General features: G+C 46.2%; 2 protein-coding genes and 1 long non-coding RNA gene across 19 annotated transcripts in view; 1 reads left to right on the top strand and 2 right to left on the bottom strand.

The window, feature by feature from the left end:
* The window catches only part of KMT2C (lysine methyltransferase 2C), a 191,791-nt gene extending 181,310 nt beyond the window's left edge, over window positions 1–10,481 (bottom strand). For 13 of the 17 annotated variants that reach the window (XM_086865599.1, XM_086865612.1, XM_086865603.1 and 10 more), the window contains exons 1-2: window positions 10,137–10,473; window positions 9,849–10,025 (exon numbers count right to left, since the gene is read on the bottom strand). In XM_086865599.1, the coding sequence (XP_086721725.1) occupies window positions 9,849–10,024 (176 nt within the window). In that variant the 5' untranslated portion in view covers window position 10,025; window positions 10,137–10,473. Of the gene's footprint in view, window positions 1–9,848; window positions 10,026–10,136 lie in introns of all 17 variants that reach the window. The other 4 variants (XM_086865657.1, XM_086865666.1, XM_086865745.1 and 1 more) reach the window with 2 other exon arrangements.
* ACTR3B (actin related protein 3B) overlaps window positions 9,718–18,470 on the top strand; it is a 102,634-nt gene continuing 93,881 nt past the window's right edge. Inside the window, exon 1 of the mRNA XM_086865938.1 lies at window positions 9,718–10,195. The gene's annotated coding sequence lies outside the window, so the exon portion shown is untranslated. The remainder of the gene's footprint in view (window positions 10,196–18,470) is intronic.
* LOC147656011 (uncharacterized) lies at window positions 14,145–17,457 on the bottom strand. Its single transcript, XR_015279855.1, has 2 exons — window positions 17,361–17,457; window positions 14,145–15,198 (listed from the first exon to the last, which is right to left on the bottom strand). It is a non-coding gene; the product is annotated as an uncharacterized LOC147656011 (long non-coding RNA).

The following is an 18,470-nucleotide window of genomic DNA, read 5'->3' as shown; positions in this document are numbered from 1 at the left end:
GTTTTCCACAACCACGGACAAGAAGCTGAGTGTTTCATGTGCCAGAACACTATTGCTGGCTCCAGCCATGCCTCTCATCCATACAAAACACTAGCACAGCCACAAATCAGCCCCACTCAGGAATGGAAAAATTTAAGGAAACTGAAATGATCAGTTCTTTTTATTTTTATTTCAAAATTCCCTTTTCCAAGGTTTTCCTCACAATGGAAATAGAAATCTGGCCCATTTCTAAGTTCTAGTCTCATCCTCCAGTTCAGTGGGCCATGGTAAGAAAAAAATAGTCACTTGCTTTTATTACAAGGGGAAAAACAGAAGGAAAAAAGCTGAAGGTGAAAGAAACACATAAGCAACGAATGGGATCTAGGGAAAAAGGAACTGAGAAGGCTGGGAGAGAAAAATCTGAGGAAGTTGCTGAGTCTTTGGAATCAGCTAACAGAAGTTTTCAGAGCACGTATCTCAGAGGGTAAGAAGAGGCTTTCATCATCCATACGTCTAATAGAAAACCAAAATATCAGAACAAACAGCCCAACATGTTTGTGAAAACGCTGAGGACAACTGTTTCACAAAGTTGAGGGTGCCAGAAGAGCAGTTACTTCACACTTCACTCTATTAGGGCAGGCTCCATTTTAAACATCTCAATGTGTACAGTGATTTGGCTGGAAGTGGTAACGAGAAGCACTCGCTGTGCCAAGGAAGGGGGAAAGCGAGAGCAGTAGAGAGAGGAGAGCAAATTTTTATCTTCAATTAACTGAAAGAAGAAAAGCAAATTTCAACAAACTCTTTGAACTTGTTGCTAGAATCTCTTGAGACTACAATTTAAAGGAGAACTGGCAGTTATTGTACTGGGATGTGCACAATGGCAAAGTATTCCAAAGCAGAGGAGAGATAGGAAATGTATATGAACAATACAGGCTACATCAAAAGCAGCCAGTAATAAGGGTCTGAAACTAGAAAGAATCATATTAGGAATGGAAACAAGGGCATTTTAATGAATATAAAGGAACAGCATAAACTGTCAGGGATAAAAATCAGAAGAGATAAAAGCACAGCATGCAGTATTACCACTGTGGAGTATAAAAGGCAAACAAAGTTTCAGGAATATTTTAGAAGTAAGAAGGGAAACACAAAAGTCTGTACAAACAGTGTTTAGAAAGAACAAACGGATAACAAAACAGACTCAAATGCCATTTTCTGTATTTCAGCCTTCATAAAACAGACTTATTGTAGCTAATACTAGAAATTGATTTTGTTGCTAGACTAAATAATCAGAGAAATTCAAGTCAGCAGGACTAGAAGAATTTCACACAATGCTTGAGAAACAGAGAGAAGTAATCTCTAAACTATGAGCAGTCATCTTCCCTAATACAGTCCTGGTAAAAATGTCCTAAGAGAGGCTGGCAACAATGAACTACGGCACTCAGAGGGTTTTTATTTGCAAATTCTTTTCAACCCATGTGAATGGACATTGCAAGAAAGTCCCTTCTGCCAAGACCTGCATGAGGACATTGACACACACAGTAGAGTGGGGCAGGGGCTACAAATATTTTTGAAGACAAGATCTTAGCAAAAATCATTCTGATAAATTAAGAAGTGGCTCATATTAACCAAGTGAAACCTAATAAAGACTAGCAATCTTTTGAAGGATAAATCAGTTAAATCAATATTATGTTGCTAAAGAGGTTAAGCTTGCTCAGTGCAGAACAAAGGAGACAATCACCTGACAAATGAAAGTTTTGTATAAAAATTTTTCTCCATTTCAGCTGTGAAGTCTTAGCTGTAATGTAAGACAAAACTGGCTTAATCAGCAGTAAAGAATATTTATTTTATACTATACCAAATTAGTTACTGAAACCAATTCCCTAGAGATACAGGGGAACTACCTTCACAAAATACTTCAAAAACAAGTCAGAGAACCATTTGTCACAAATGGATACACAACATACAGAAGGATGAGCAAGACACCCTGAAGTCTTTTTTTGCCATACAGTTCCATTTATCTCTATTGATACAGGAAAAGTAAATATTCCTTTTATTTTAAAGAATTTCATTGTGCATCTGAACGTCACACTTCAGGAAAAAGAACCCTGAATAATTAACATTCCGGGTTTATGAAATGGCTTACTACTAACTCTCCCAAATTTTAAGACAATTACTCTTCTCTTTGTTAATAACAATATGTAGCTATCCTGTCCTGTACTCTTGAGTCCTAGGAACACTGCAGACAGACAGGAGGGTAAGACACAATTATTGGAACACCCAGGTTCCATGAACACTGGGATGTTCCAGAAGTCATTATGGATTAGCTACAGCTTCCAGTCAGTACTCACATCACCCACCTCAGATATCAGTAAATGTTTAGTGTGCACATTTGGACCACATCTTTGCTACCAAAAATCCCTTTTATCTTACTGTTCCATACAAGTGACTCAAGTGCACATGCCCCAAGGAATATAAATATATAACAGGCAAAGTAAAAAACTGGTCATTTTTCCTAAAGCTGATTTTTTTTTTTCTTGAGATCCTAATTAAAACTAGTTTTGGCAAGACTTTATTTTCAGTAATAATGCAGTACAACAGCAAAAGCCCTCTTTTTCCCTCCCCCTACCCAATGCCAAAAAAGTCTGGGTGGAAACATCCTAGTTTGATAGTGCTTCCAGCAGTTTCTTGAAGAAAAGCAATTAGAATGTTGATAAATACAGAACTGAAAATTAGCAATTATAAATTTATATGAGAATGGCTGGCAATAGGATTGGGTGCATGTGTGATTTAGTAAAAATACTTCGCCCCAAATAAATACTAAAGGCAAAAATATTCTGAAAGAAGCAAGATCTCATTTGCTTTTATTATAATGCCTGTATATTGATATACTTGTAGGAAGGATCTTCCAGGATACCAGAAATTATTATTAGCATAAAATATTTTACTCACATTGTAATTTGAGGGTGCTTTAAATACTCAATTTAAGAATAATTTTCTGGGTCAAAGCAAGAACTGAAATTCCTTATTTAATCCATGCCAGTGTCTGAGGCAAGGAAGAGGAGAACCACTCCTCTATCTATATGCTGTGAAGAACCCTCTCAACATCACTGTTTCTTTTTAAACAACCAATGAACCAGCTTTATGTGACCATAGGCTGTAAAAATCTCAATCTCCTGAATTCACTCCTGTGTGGAAAGCTCGAAAGAGACAGCCTGAAAACCAAAATCCCCCGAATTTCAGAGAGCAGAGGTTGTACCTTTGCAGAGAGCGCTGCAGGCTGGCGGTGCTGCCAAGAGCTCTGCCTCCCTCCAGCAGCCTGGCCCTTGCTCTGGCCTCCTCCTCCTCCCTCGTGCTATCACAAACACGTTTCTTTGCCAGGTTACTTCTACCCCAGCTCAGTTTCCCAGTGCAGCTCACCACAAGCGCCTGGGTCAGCACAGGGGAGAGGACAAACAGCTGGTAGCAGAGGGAGGGCAGCGCTGCTGCTCCTTTTCACTGCCAGAACCAGCTTAAGATTTATGGTGTTTGGGGAAAATAACCACCTGATGCACTCCCTACACTCAGAGCCTATGTTTCTTTAAGTAAGAAATATTCCAGGTTTGTTTTCCTACTTTATCTTACTTGCTTTCAAAAGCACCAGTGCTGTAGAAGAACTTACACAGCATAGTTCCTGAAGCAAGTGCCTAAACTTATTTTGACTAACAGAGGGATGGCATGAGCAGCACTGTCTGGTGCCATCCTTCCAATGGGGGGGAAAAAAAAAAACCTGAAAAAAAAATGCAGAATTCAGTATGAGTTACCAAACATACAAGTTACAAGCCAAAAAGCAGTAAAATCTTGCTCCTCTGTATTTATTCAAACTGTATGAACCATGCAGATTGTATGAACTGGTGATCAAATATGTTGAACACAAAAAGGAGAAAAGCTTTCGATATTTCCTGGAATTGTCAGTCATCTCATTATTTAGCAATTAATAACATCTTAGTGGACCTATAACAGCATTTCTTGAAAAGTTAATTTCACAGCATTAGTGTACAGTATAGTGTATAAGGGAGTGAGCCTTAGTGGTGGATAAAGAAATTCTATTTTTCCTGGTAATAGATAACCCTGCTACCTCTTCATTATTGCTGGAGTGCAAGGAGTTAAAAAACAATTCCAGCCTGAAAAAGGCAGAGTTCACCTATTCTCAGCAAGCCAACTGCCTTGGAAAACAATCTCTCAGCTGAAATTATGACAAAGAATAGAAATGTCCATTTCCAATTACTTATCTTATGAAAGAACAATGACAAGAAGCTAGTAGGAGTTAACATGCTAACAAAAAAAAAAATCCACAAGCAAAGCCAAGAAAATTGAACTGTTTTATTGTTTTAAATAAAACAATAAAAGGGAAAAGTCTCCCCTGTCATTGCACACAGGATGAAGAGATGTTTGGTGCGTTTGGCTCAGTGTAGCAACCAAGAGACTGGGCAAGCCACGCCTTGGGACCAGAATGTTGAGATTTCAGCCATCAGACTTGATCTGTCCGACAGCTCTTGGAAGTCCTCTCATGACAAGTGCTACTGAAGTTCAATGGATCGTTAAATACAAACAGAGAGAAACTAACAACTGAAATGTCAAAAAAAAAGTCTTGAACAGTCCTTCCCAGCAAGTGCAGTCTGTTTCAAACTGGGGAAATGGTGCATCTATTTCCAGCATTCAGCTTAACTTCACTCACCCATAAGACACAAGTGAAGACTCTACATGAATCCACATTTTAACAACTTTGTGGCAAAACAATTTGATAAACCCAATCCATCACACAAATACTTATCAAGAACTGAAAATCTGAAGATTAATACAGATATCATTCACCTCCTGAGCACTGTGAGCCAGGCTCCTATGCAGAAAATACATAAAGCAGTTGGGGAATTGCTTGGTAATTCAAATACAGCAGAGGAAGTCACAGAACATGGGCTGCTGAAGAAAATGGCATAAAGCTCAGCCCTGTTCTGCTGAAAGCCAACTTCAATCCTCACACCTCATCTCCTCCTCACTCTGTGTTCCACTATGTGCCTTCTGGCTTTTGGCCAAACAGTTTGATACACGTGGCTTTTACAGGCCAGTGTTTGCTTTAATACATTAACTCTTTGCTGTGCAATAGCTGTATAAAGCTTGTCCATCCGAAGACCTCAAGCTTGCCAGGTACCGATGACCTCCCCTGACTGAGAGCTTGTATTTAGGAACATTTTTATCCTACAACACAACATACATCTTACATTTGCAAATGTTAAATTTTGAATTGAGAAAAGGGCAGGCAAGTAAAGACACAAGTATCACACAGAAGGTGTGTGATGAACTAAAGAAACACAGCTGAGCTATAAAGCTCTATCCAACATGTTAAGGTTCTTTTGAAATGAAGAGAAGGTATCTTTAAATATTGGCCTACCCTAATGCAAACGCATCACTAAATTGCTAGTAAAAATTCTCAAATAATAATTTCTTGGCAAAAACACTTATGCTTAAGGGTCCTCAAAACTATCACCATACGTGAAATCAATGATCTTTGAAAACCTACTGCAGTTTACATTGGCCATAGTAACAAAAAACTACTATGGAAATTAAAACATGGGTAATTAAAAAGGAAACACAAAATGTTCTCCACAATTTTGAAAGCATTATTATATGCTGCTTTAAAGTAAACACGTTTGCAAAAATAACTTGTAGCATACCTCAAGATCTGATGGATGCTGAAAATAAAGTTTTGAAGTGAGCTTTGACACTGATCTACAAAGGGTCACAATGAATGAGACTTGTGCTGCTAGAATTTGCTAAGAAGCAGCATCTGTTTGTGCTTCTTATAACCTGCAGAGATTAAGAAAGCTCTGCTACTTAAAATTGATTACAAAAATGTTTACTGCACCTGTACAATAATGTTCTGATACATTTTCATGAACAACCAGCTGTTCATACAATGACAGTACAGTTAAGACAGAACTCTTCCTCTACATTTTTTTGACCACATTCCTATTCTTCAGGTCCCTACCCTGGAACTTGAGGTATAATCCAAGCAAGAGTTAAGTTCCTAAGATTTCAGGCCATATAATGAGGTGGCACCTAATTATTTCCATTTTTCCTCTACAATCTTAGTAGTTCATTTAACCATGCATCTGAAAGCTTCTTTCTTCTCCATCATGTCCTAGCTTTAGTAATGCAACTTTACTGCCTTTTTTCAACTTTTATAAATCCAGTCTTTCTACCTTTTGAGGCAGAAAGGCAATACTACAAAAATATTTTCTTTGTTCACTGCTTTGATTACACTTCTCTGTATTCTTCCTGATGTACCATGGCATGAACAACTTCCTTGCTCTAAACTTCAAGGCTCTGCATGGCCTGTTCTTGCTCCACCTCTTGAATTTGAATTGCTGCTCTGTACAGATACCCCTTGTCAAAATGTAGGGAAGAAAACAGAAGTGTTGGTCTGGCAGTTCAGGCAGGGAACCAGTTATCTCTGGAAATCCTCAAGGTGACAATGCTACCCTGCTTTAAATATATCCTCCGAGTCGGATGCCTGTGAATCACTCCCCGATGCTGAGATAGCCAGGGTACTTGAACTTCTGCATGTTCTTTTGCTCACAGCATTCTCACAGCTCCCTTGTTCTTTCCCAATACATTTCTTACATTTACATGCTGTCTTATCTTTAAATTTAAATTACGAAATTGTTTGTGCAGGAACAACCTTTGCTTATGCATTTGTACTGCATGTAGTGTTATGGTGCCCTGGCCTCTGGGCACAATTACAATATAAATAATAAAAATGAACTGTTCACCTAAGATTAACTCTCCTGACAGTGCTACATGAAGCTACATCCTTCAAACAATGATAAAAGGCTGTTCTAGCACTACATTCTACCATCTGTAGCTCTCTCCAGGCACTCATGACATTGATCCCCAGTTCTTCACCCATAGGAAGCCTCCACTGCTCCCTGTACTTATCTCTGTCCACAGCATCAGTGGAATTTTTACTGATAACCAGGTAAAACACAGAATGACACGTGGGCAAGCACTGTCCTACTGAAGAACCCTCTGCTCCCTTAACATAAGCCTACTTCTGGGAAGAGTTGAGAATCCCTGGCATCTCACAGGAGCAGATTCAAGGCAGTTTTCCATCTGTCTGCTTAAACTCATCAAATTTGCTTAAAAACATGGCCTTCAAAGAAGGTAAAGTACCAACCTAAAGCACATTCCAATATGGCACTGCTGTTTAATGGAGGCATCCATAGCTGAGGAATTATTCTATTCTGGCTTTTCCAGTTTAATGCAGTGCTCTTCATTTTATCATTACTTAGACTGCACTTAGACTGAACAATCAGTGGAACATTTCCTATAATGGGATAAAGCAGTTGAACAATTTGACTGGCTAATAGTGATTTAGACATGTGATTACAGTATAGAAAATGGTCTGACATATGCTCTTTTATCTGGTTTACATGAGGCACATTAATCCAACTGGAAAGCACAGAAGTGAAAAGGAAGACAGGACCAAGCACTCTGAAGGAAAAAATAGAAAATAGTTTTAGTTGTCCTGCTTCTGTATTTGCTAGGCAAGTTGTAATCAGTGTTTTATAAACAGGAAAACTTATTAAAAAAACCATTTTCATCCCCAAATGGATGAAACTACAAACCACCCATCTATACCTGTGCTGCACAGGTTAGAAAAGAAATATTTTTTAATAAAAACCTAGCTTAAAAATAATTTATGACTTATTTCATAAATCCTTTACCAGGAGTACAGAATTTGCAGAAAGATGCAGCAGGACAGGGAGCACCATGCCAGCCAGGAACAATCAGAGTGTGAACAAAAAGAGTATTGATTCATTTTAATTTTTTTGTCAGCTAATTTAATTTCCCAATTTTTATACAAACACTTATGTCAGTATAAGGTCACATTTTACAGGATTATTTTATTTCTTCCTGAATGCAGCAAACAACATTCCCATGACAACAAAAACCTAACTGAAGGCAAGGAATTACCTCTTCTACACACACTTTTCTTCAGGACTGCATACACAACCTCAAACTGGCCTAAGAAGATATGCAAATTTTCACATATAACACTATTTAGTTTTTTTATGCATTTGGTACATTTCAGTTACATTTTTCTTCAGAAGAACTTCCTTTAAAAGAAAATATTCAAATGTTTCCTATGCAAGGTTTGGATTCTGTAGTTAAAAATAAAACCAAAGTATATAAAACTAAACATAAAGGAGATGAACCCAAGAACTTCCCCACGTGTACATTTGCCAACTACTTTCAACGACCGCTATATTAAAAATGTTATCAGGAAAATACATAAGATAATGAAAAGATGGAGCTGTAAACAATACACCTTCCCCAAAACCAGAGGTGACATGAAAATCTTTGCAGGTAAACTTTCATCCATGACAACAACAACAACAAAAAAATCATATATCCCAAGCTAATGATAGTTCTGTCCTGGGATACTTGTATATAAATTTGTAAAAATATTTTTTATAAAAACAAATGCACATAAAGATGCATGGTCTTTGCATGTGTTTAGGTCCAGCCCAGCAGAATCCCTTTTCATGGTTTGGACTTCCACTGTGACCCTACGGTCGGGCTTGACCTTAAAGGTCTTTTCCAACCGAAATGATTCCGGCACGGAAATTGGCAGTGATGTTCGGGATGGGCGCTCAGGGAAGCGCCAGGACCTCTCCAGGACAAACACGGCAGTGTCAAACTGAGCGCGTCCCCCAAAACAAAGGGAACAACCTCTGAACCCCGAGGCTCGGGAAGACCTCACAGCGCAGGAACTGCTTTGGTCACCTCCTGACGTTCCTCGGCCAAACGTGCCGCCCAGCTTTGCCCTATTACCGCTGCCATCAGCTATGCCATGGCAAGCTCCATCCTACTCAAAAATAACCCGCGGGGAGCGCAGCCAGCGCGGCAGCGGCGCTTCCCGGGAAGCGGCCCCGGGGCCTCTCCCCGAGCGCAGCCCGGCCCCGCACCCCGGGCACCGCAGCGCGGCCGCCCCGCTCCCTCCGCCGAGCAGCGCTGCCCGGCCCGGCCCGCCGGGATCCCCGCCCGGGGCTGCGGGGAGCGGGGCGGCCCCTGGGGAGCGCCCAGCGGGGCTGGGGGGGGGCGCTGGGGCGGGCGAGCACCCGCGCCCCCGGCGGGGAGAGGCCGCGGCGAAGGGAGAGCTGCCAGCGCCTGGGAACGGGCTCTCCCCGCCATCCTCCGCCCCCTCCCTCCGTGTGTTTGTTTGTTGTGCTTCGGCACCGTCCCGCCGGCGCGTCCCTCCGTGCGGCGGCCGCTGACAGCTCCCCCCGCGCCGCCGAGAAACTCCTGCCTCAACTCTGCGTGTGCGCGGGGGTGTCCTCCCCGCCACCCGCCGAGAAACGTGCTTTCCTCCCCAAAAAGAGGAGGGGAAGGGGGGGGCATAACCAGGGAAAGCGACGAGGAACTACCGTCAGCGCACAGGGAGTACCCAGGCGACGCTGAAGGCAGCCGAGCGCCCTGGAAGGGAACGGACCCAAAAAGAAGGGGGAAGGTGCAGAGGCGAGGGAAAAAGGAGGAAGAGGTTGAAGGGGGAAGAGCTAAAGAGAAACTCCCAAGAAGGAGGAGAAAAAAGGAATAGGGATGGTGAAAGAAAAGTGAAAAAGGGAGAGCAGGCGGAGGAAGACAAAGGTGAAAAAGGAGGAGGAGGGGAAAGTGCAAAGGGGAGAGGAGGAGAAGAAAGAAGGGCCCTTCTCAAAATGGCATTAGGCAGAGGGAGGGGGCGACGAGCAGCGAGTCTCCACTGACAGCTCTGCCTGCGCCTGGCCGCCTGCCCCGGCCCCTCTCTGCCTCGCACACACAAACGCTGAACTTACTTCTTTCTGGCTCTCTGGAAAGGGGAAGCGCCATCTTTGCGAGGCCGGCCCCTAGGTCTTTTGTCTGTGGCTGCTGCTGCTGCTGCTGAGGGGGGAGCTCCAGGCTCGGGGGGCTGCTGCTGCTGCTGAGGCGGCTCCACCACCGCCACCACCAGACTCTTGTCCTCCGTTGACATCCTAGTCAGCAGGACGAGAGAGACACATGGATGATGATGATGAGGATGAAGATGAGGATGGTGATGGGGATCCCGATGCTCCTCCTGCTCCCGCGGCTCCTCTCCTCCTCACCTCCGCCTCCTCCACCTCCGCCTCGCATCGCTGGCCTCAGCCGCCGCCGACCAGCACAGGTAGCAGGGGGAGCAGCATGGGGAGAGCAGGAGGAGGAGGGGAGGGGGAGGGGGGGGGCGAAGAGAAAGCGCAGAGGACGGAAGGAAGGGTCTCACACACAATAACACCCTCCCCGGGCTCGGCGGGGTCTGTCGGGGCTGGGGGAGGTGAAGAGAGCGAGCGAGAGAGACGCGGCTGGTCCCGCCGCTGGGCGCCCCCGCTCAGAGGCCCCGGGCGCTGGCGGCGGCTCCGGCTGCTGCGCTGCCCGGCTGCGGCGGCCGCCGCTTCATTGTACCCTGGCCCTGCGCCCTCCCCCCGCGCAGAGCCCCCGGGGGCGGAGGAGGAGCGGGCGGCGGCGGCGGAGGCGGCGGGGGCCGAGGCCGAGCGGAGGAAGTTTTGACAGCTCCAGCTGTTGTGTGTGTCGAGGGGCTGAGTCCGGCCGGGCTCCGCGTCCCCTTCCCAGCCGGGCCGGGAGCAGGAAGTTTAACTTTGGGGAAAGAAGGAGGAGGAAGGGTGAAAAAGGGGGAGGAGGAAGGGGGAGGAGGAGGCGGCGCCCTGCCCCCTCCCCGCGGGGTGGAGAAGGGATCCCGGCGCTGCCCTGGTGTGTAACCCCCCCTCCCCGACTCCCTTCCCCCCCGCCAGTGCGACACATAGACACAGCGACCGCCCGCCCTCCTCCTCCTCCCCTGCCGCGGCCCCACACTGCGCCTGCCCCGCCCGCCCACCGCCCGTCCCCCGGCGCAGACACCCATCCGCCGCCTCGCTGACCTCACGGGCTGGGCTGGGGCCGCGCCGGGCTGCGGGGAAACCGCGGAGCGGGGCCCGGACGGGACGCGGCGCCGCGGGGCGCTCCGCGCACCCCACCCCGCACCGCGCCCCGTCCGCTGCCCCAGCGCTCCCCCACCCTCTTCCCGCCCTTGTTATTTCTTTTTATTTGTTCCCCCCGTGGAAAAGGAAAACCCCTTTCTGGAAGCGAGCGGCCGCTCCGCGGCGGACAGCCCCGTCGCTCCCCGCACACGGGCTGCGCTCCGCAGGACGCGGCTCCGGGAGCAGCGCTCGGTGCCCACCCCGGCGGCGCTCGCTTCCCCCCGAGCCCCGCGGAGCCCCCGGGGAGGCGGCTGGAGCCCGGCGGCGAGAGCGCTCCCCCTTCCCCCCGCCGCGCGTCTGCGGCTCGGGGCGGTGGAGGCGGGGGGAGCCGCGGGCGCCCCGGGGGATGGGAAGGAGGGAGGGAGCAGAGTTCAGCGCTGTGTGCGAGGGAGACAAAGTCTGGGGAGCGTGGCCGCTTTCCAGCAGCTCCGGCTGGAACAGCTGCGGGCGCTCGGAGCGGGGGGGGGTCTCCCCGGGCAGGGGCCCGGCTGGCTGGCTGCCTGCCCGCCCGGCTGCGGGGCGGGGTTAAGCCTCATTACACGGGATTTAACGTGTCCCGGAGGCCAGCGGGGACTCGGGCTCCGAAGGGAGGCGGGGGAGCGCCGTGGCCTCGCAGCCGGAGACAAGTCCGTCCACGGGGCGAGGAAGCGGCCGCGCCCCCGGACTTTCCTCCCGGGCGCTGCCCCGGCGCGCTCCGCTGCCCGCGGCGGGAGCGGCTCCAGCGGAGCGCGGCCCCGGGCCCCCGCGCCGGGCACCGCCCCAAGGGCACCCCTGAGCCGCCCCCGCGGGGCCCCAGCCCGGCCGTCCCTCCCTCTTTCCCTCCCTCCTTCCTTCCTTGCCTCCCTGCCGGGGTCGGAGCGGAGGGAGCGGCTCGGGGCGCGGATGCTGAATCACGAAACGGGGCGCACGGACGGAGGAGCAGCGCGGTGACTCGCGCTTGGCGGGCGGGTTCGGGAACTTCGCCGGACTTGCAGACGTGGTGGGGAGCGATAGCCCCAAGGGTGCGAGTAAACATTCCGAGAGCCCCGCACGGAGCGTGTTTCCAGTCGCTTTTAGGTTTCTGTTTGAAGCCCAGTTGATAAAATGGCCTGGGGTATCACACAGGTACAAAGAGGGAAGGAGGGGCTGATGTTAGTCGCTATTCTTTTTAAAAGTAAAAATAAACACAAAGCAATCCAGACCTTTACACTGCTTTTCCTTCTTCAATTTTTCACTTGTCAGCGTCGGAATACAAAATTAAATTGTATGCTGTGGCAAATACGACCTTTGCTGGCCTGTTCTTTTTTCAGAACCATTTAATAATATAACGCCTTTGTTGATTCCTTTTCTAGGTTTGTGAGTAATTAAATTTGACTTCTGTGACATTTTTGTATAATGTATAAAATACGTTAGAAAGTAACACATTTGTCTCCACTTACATGTATATAAAATTGTATAGAGCCATCCCTATTGTTCAACCATGCAAGAACAGCTGGGTTGTTGGTATGGCTTTCTTGGCCCTATCACTGAAAATGTACTCATTTATGCCAAATAAAAAAAAATACATCCTGAGTTAAGTGTTTGTATTATGAAGTCTGCAAATGACAGCGTGGGTATACTGCTCATACAGATTCAGATATGGGATCTTAATGTGTTTACATGTTGTCTGACAGAAGAAAGTGCCTTTGAATTTTGTTAACTCAGACAAGTTAGCGTAATTTAACTGAAAACATTTAATGCTGTTCAGGCCCAGGCTTGAGTGGAGTAGAGAGAAAAAGGGCAGGGAGAGGGAAGGAAAAGGCCACCGCCTCTGCACGGTGGGATCGCTGGTGTGGCATTTGCTGGAGTTGCCAGGTTGCCATCTGGTCTACTGAAAAAAATGGCCATCTCCTGGAAGACTGGCTGTGCGTGAGCGGGCCCTGTGCACATGCGCCACGGCTTGGGTGAGCCTCGGATGTGTCAGAGCCAGTCTGCATGTGCAAATTGATTGGAACTGTGACACGTGAGCCCACCGTGGGCTCACACCAACTGCTTGGTGTGTGGGGAATAGCTGCCACATCCCACAGCAGAAACACGTCTGGCAAAATCACTGGGTTCACTTGTCTGTGCATGGTTCATCCAGCCCTCCCATGGAAACGTTTTTTTAATACCTTTAGGTCACCTGCAAGTGATTGAGCTTTGGGATGTGTGTCTTATACTAAAATGTATAATTTGATTTTTTTTCTCATTTTGTTTTTGTTAATACATTAATTATATGTATGCATATCTAACACAATACAAATGGGAGTGGAGGCAGGACAAAGTCAGTGTTGGTGTAGTGTGGTCTAGCACAGGAGCGAATTACGGACTTAGTTCTGCTGCTGTGCCTTATCTCCCTACGTGTCCAAACACAGCTGGGCAGGTCGGTGCTGTGAAGGGCTGCGGCCACTGCTGTGGCAATCAAAGGTGTGAAGAACTGTGTAGGACTGAGAGACTCGTGAGCAGGAACCTGAGGCTGAGATGGAGTTGTAGGAAAGCGTATTTGCTGGCATTACCTGTCACTCGGAGAAGGCAGAGGGACGAGCTGAGACGCGTCACCCCACATAAATCCAGTGTGGGAGTGCTTTGTTGATTCAGGATATTTGAACAGTTCTGTCAGGAAAATTTTTACGTTTATGCTTTGGCCACACTAACCACCTATTATAAATTATCGCTGTCTGGAAAACACACATTTTTACAGCAAATATGTAATATTGAATGAGCAGGTTGTCTGCTTTACTGAATGTTAAGAGATCTTCTAGTTTATTGTAACCTAACTCAGGTGAGCTGACACACCTGCTTTTTTTCACTTTCAAGGGCAGGCAGCATTGAAACTTTCAACTAGAATTTTACATTCTAGCCTTCCTTAAAATAAACATTTCTATAGTTTTGGAATTGTTTTTGAAATGTAAGTGAGACCCTTGCAGTTCTGATTAAACAAGGCGTGCTAGCAGTTTTAACTTCAAAACATTCTAAATTTTCCCAATGTGCTTAATAACAAATACTTTCATGACAGAAAAAGTTGAAGACAGGATATTGTCTTAAATCAGCTAGTTAAGGAAAATAATCTTGTTAAAATTAAAGGAAAATGACAGCTGGAATGTAAATATCATTTTGCCTTTATACAACTAAAGTGGTGTATGGAACATAATAAGAAAATTATTCTGGATTCTATCAGGAATGGGATCCAGATACTTTCTGTTTTATGACATTAATTCAGAACTCTGCCAGTTTAATGATAATTCATGACTCTACATAAACCAAATAAAAGTTTAATTTTTGTTTTCTTTATGCTTGTGGTCCCATTGCAGAAAAGTCCAGGTTATCACAAAGGCTGCATTTAAGCTACATCAGCAACATGGTAACATTTCAGATGTTCTGTATATTGAACCACTTTGTCTTACCCTGTGCTAAATTGATAATTGACTGTGTTCAACATCTGCTTCACTTCAGTGTGCTGCTCTGAAAACTGTGGACAGTTTGGTGCTGCTGCACATCCCATATGGTTCTCCTTGTAGCAAACTTCAGGATGAAGGTGCAGGGGCAGCTGAGTGCAACAAAATCAGCTGCCCATGATATTTGTATTTGTTTTACAACTGCATTTATATTCACCCAAGTCCTTCAGCAATCACCAAATTACTGGACTTTTTTCAGTAATAAAAACCCAAGCCCAAGATAATTTAAAAAAGTTCTAGACAAAGCCTAAATCAAGTGACAAAATCAGGATTACATCATACAAATACGTGACTTCTAGTTAATTTGTACTAAGCTTGGCTGGGCTACAAAATGTTACATATGCTAATTGTCGTATGCTAACCAATGTGTTGTGGAAGCCTAGTTTTAAACTTGAAATGTTTGTTTCTTCTTTTCATCAGTTTTGCTTACTTGTCATCTCATGGATCTGCCTTACTGGAGGCAGCAGCACAGCCTGGGCAGTGGGTATGACACACACACCCTTCCTTTAGCAGCAGGGACTTGTCCAGCAGTTTGGGGAGATGTTTTTTGCTGTGATGGTGGGAGACAAGCCTCATTTCTCCATCCTGAGCAGCATCCCCAGACGGCCCCAGCAGTTACCAGGGGCTCTGGAGCAGTGCACATAGTGTGGAGGTCCAGTTTGCCTAGAATCCATCTAACTGCTCTCTTTGGAGGCATCCACAGTCTGTGAGGAAAAAACATTTCATTCAAGTTCATGTTTTCTCACCTGCTCCCCTCTGTGAAATATCCTGTCTTCTGTTGGACAACAGCTGCCCCCCACACAAACAGATCCAGAGTTTGTAGGAAAGTGCAGCTAACACAGGCCAGGCTTCCCATCCCCACCAGCTCCCCATCCCTTCCTGTTCCCCATCCCTTCCTGTTCCCCATCCCTTCCTGTTCCCCATCCCTTCCTGCTCCCCATCCCTGCCTGCTCCCCATCCCTGCCTGCTCCCCATCCCTGCCTGCTCCCCATCCCTGCCTGTTCCCCATCCCTGCCTGCTCTCCATCCCTGTCTACTCCCCATCCCTGCCTGTTCCCCATCCCTGCCTGCTCCCCATCCCTTCCTGTTCCCCATCCCTTCCTGTTCCCCATCCCTTCCTGCTCCCCATCCCTGCCTGCTCTCCATCCCTGCCTGCTCTCCATCCCTATCTGCTCCCCATCCCTGCCTGTTCCCCATCCCTGCCTGCTCCCCATCCCTGCCTGCTCCCCGTCCCTGCCTGCTCCCCATATCTGCAAGCTTCCCATCCCTGCCTGCTTCCCATCCCTGCCTGTTCTCCATCCCTGCCTGTTCTCCATCCCTGCCTGCTCCCCATCCCCACCAGCTCCCCATCCCTTCCTGCTCCCCATCCCTGCCTGTTCCCCATCCCTTCCTGTTCCCCATCCCTGCCTGTTCCCCATCCCTGCCTGTTCCCCATCCCTGCCTGCTCCCCATCCCTGCCTGTTCCCCATCCCTTCCTGTTCCCCATCCCTGCCTGTTCCCCATCCCTGCCTGCTCCCCATCTCTGCCTGTTCCCCATCCCTGTCTGCTCCCCATCCCTGTCTGCTCCCCATCCCTGTCTGCTCCCCATCCCTGTCTGCTCTCCATCCCTGCCTGCTCCCCATCCCTGCCTGCTCCCCATCCCTGCCTGCTCCCCATCCCTGCCTGTTCCCCATCCCTGCCTGCTCCCCATCTCTGCCTGTTCCCCATCCCTGCCTGCTCCCCATCTCTGCCTGTTCCCCATCCCTGTCTGCTCTCCATCCCTGCCTGTTCCCCATCCCTGCCTGCTCCCCCCTGACCAGTTCAGTGTGTGCTGAAGGCAGTGTGCCCACGCTGTGATGGATGTGCTCCCTCGCACCTTTACACCTCAGCCTCACCAAACCCTAAGGCCTTTTCATCATATTAAGCTCCTTTGACTGGGCTAATGTGACTGAGAAACACACCTTTTTTTATCCATTAAGATGAGGCCAAAAATGTTAAGTGCTCAAGATGCAAGCCCCTAGGGCTTGTCTATATATCGAGTTATTACACGTGGAGGCTTTTATCTTTATAAAAAAATGTTCTTTTTGTGCACGCCAGAGTGTGAATTTAAAATCAGTGGTTGTAGTATAACCCTCATGCAGACTTACTCATCCTGGCATCTTCTGTCTTTTTTTTTTTCTCTTTTTTATATTAAGTCTAACTTCTTTAATTCATTTAGGTGAAATCAAAAAAAGGTGCTCAGAGTGAGTTTGTCCACATGAGGAATTATGCTCGCCTGCCTCTGATAGTAGTATTAATAATACTTTCCTATATGGAGAAGCTTTGTCTATTAGGAATGTTAATTTTGCACATGTTGGCACTTATTTGCATTTGAATCATCCTATTTTTACAAGTGGTAGCTGAGGCACTCTACTGAAATTCATTAAGTTATTCCAAACTGAGGTCATGATCCTGGGGGTTCTAAACTAGGCAGATAAATAACTAGATGCATAAATAGATTTACTGAAGACAACTACCTACTGATTAAAGTTTGTTCTGTCTTTAAACATTTTCAGAAATGCTTAAATTTTTCCTAAACTTGCAATTTACGTGATTTTTTCTTAGAAGGAACAATGAAAATTCTTGTTACGTTGTATTTTTTTAGCATCCCTGTGAAGTCACATAAAGTATCTACAACTTAGTTAGGAACTTCTGTCCCATTCTTTATGAATTCCTGTTTGGTTTACACATTTATGAAACTGTAATTCTATAAACTTTGGTATTCTTTTATTTATCTATGTCGTGGTGAGCAGCAGAGAAATAATATTTTGTAGCATACTATTAATTGCATGGGGGTTTTAATCCAAAAAGATAGAATGCTAATAGTTCGAGGAAAATCAAATTAGTACCTGAAAGTAGTGCGTGGCAAACAGTGCAGATAGATGGAAAAACCCCAGAGCCAGCAGCAAGAACCCAGGGCAGTAGCTGGCCCCTTTGTGTGCACCTCTGGGGAAAGACAATAGATTGCTGTGAAGTTGGGACTTTATCATGCAGCAAGTTAAATAAATGTCTGAGCAGTGTTTGCTATTTGCAGGAGTGGTGTGTTACACTCAGATTACTTAACAGAAATAATACAAACCTTGCCATGAAATGGGGGAAAGGATTTGTTTGTGTGCGGTCATATATTCGGTTTTTATTCTGTGTTTTGCACAGCACCTCATGCACAGGTAGTTCCTTACCTGAGATCCTGGGTGCTATGATAATAGGATTTTAAATACTGTTTGTTTGAAATAAGCTTGCCATAGATTGCCAGTTTTGCAAGGAAATAATCTCTGCCTCACCATGGGATGGTCTCATGTTCAGTAGAGTTGTTTTAATGTGGGAGAGGCCTTGGGTTGTAGTGAGGTAAGCACCTGGGCACAGGTGCCCAATCCTGTTTACAGCTGTTTACTTCAATAACATTGTGTGTCTGAGTAAGAAGGGCAGCATTTGGCCTTTGGTTTTTAGAGCAAATTGCAAACAATTAATGGTGACATGTCACATACATGGGTTCCAGAACAGAATTCAGTCCCTCACTTCTTTAATAACTAATTTTTTAAACCAATTAGCTACATACCCCTTTGGAAAGAATAGCAGAGCCTTCACAGCCAAGACTTTAGTGAGATTCTAAATTACATATATAATAAAGGTTGTGCATGTGTTTTCTGGCTGAGAACCATGTTATATTTCAGCCTCCAGCAAAAATTTTCTCCAAGCTGTAGTCCCTCAACAAAAACACACTTTTTAATGAAAGTCCTGACACCACCTTAATTACAGTGCAGCAAACATTACCATCATAATCCCATTTCATCCTTAGGCAAGGAGAGCATCCCTGGGGGCCTGGCTGCCAGTGACCAGTTTTACAGAAACAACCTTTTCCCTGATGCATTTTTTTTAATTTAACCTGTGCTGTGCTGCTCGGGGGGAAGATGCATGTGGAGCTGCTCATGCTCATCTCCCCACACTCCTTGCAGCCCTCC

Source organism: Cyanistes caeruleus, chromosome 1 (assembly GCF_971803275.1).
Source record: "Cyanistes caeruleus chromosome 1, bCyaCae1.hap1.1, whole genome shotgun sequence".
NCBI lineage: Eukaryota > Metazoa > Chordata > Aves > Passeriformes > Paridae > Cyanistes > Cyanistes caeruleus.
This window is presented reverse-complemented; position numbering and strand designations above follow the sequence as displayed.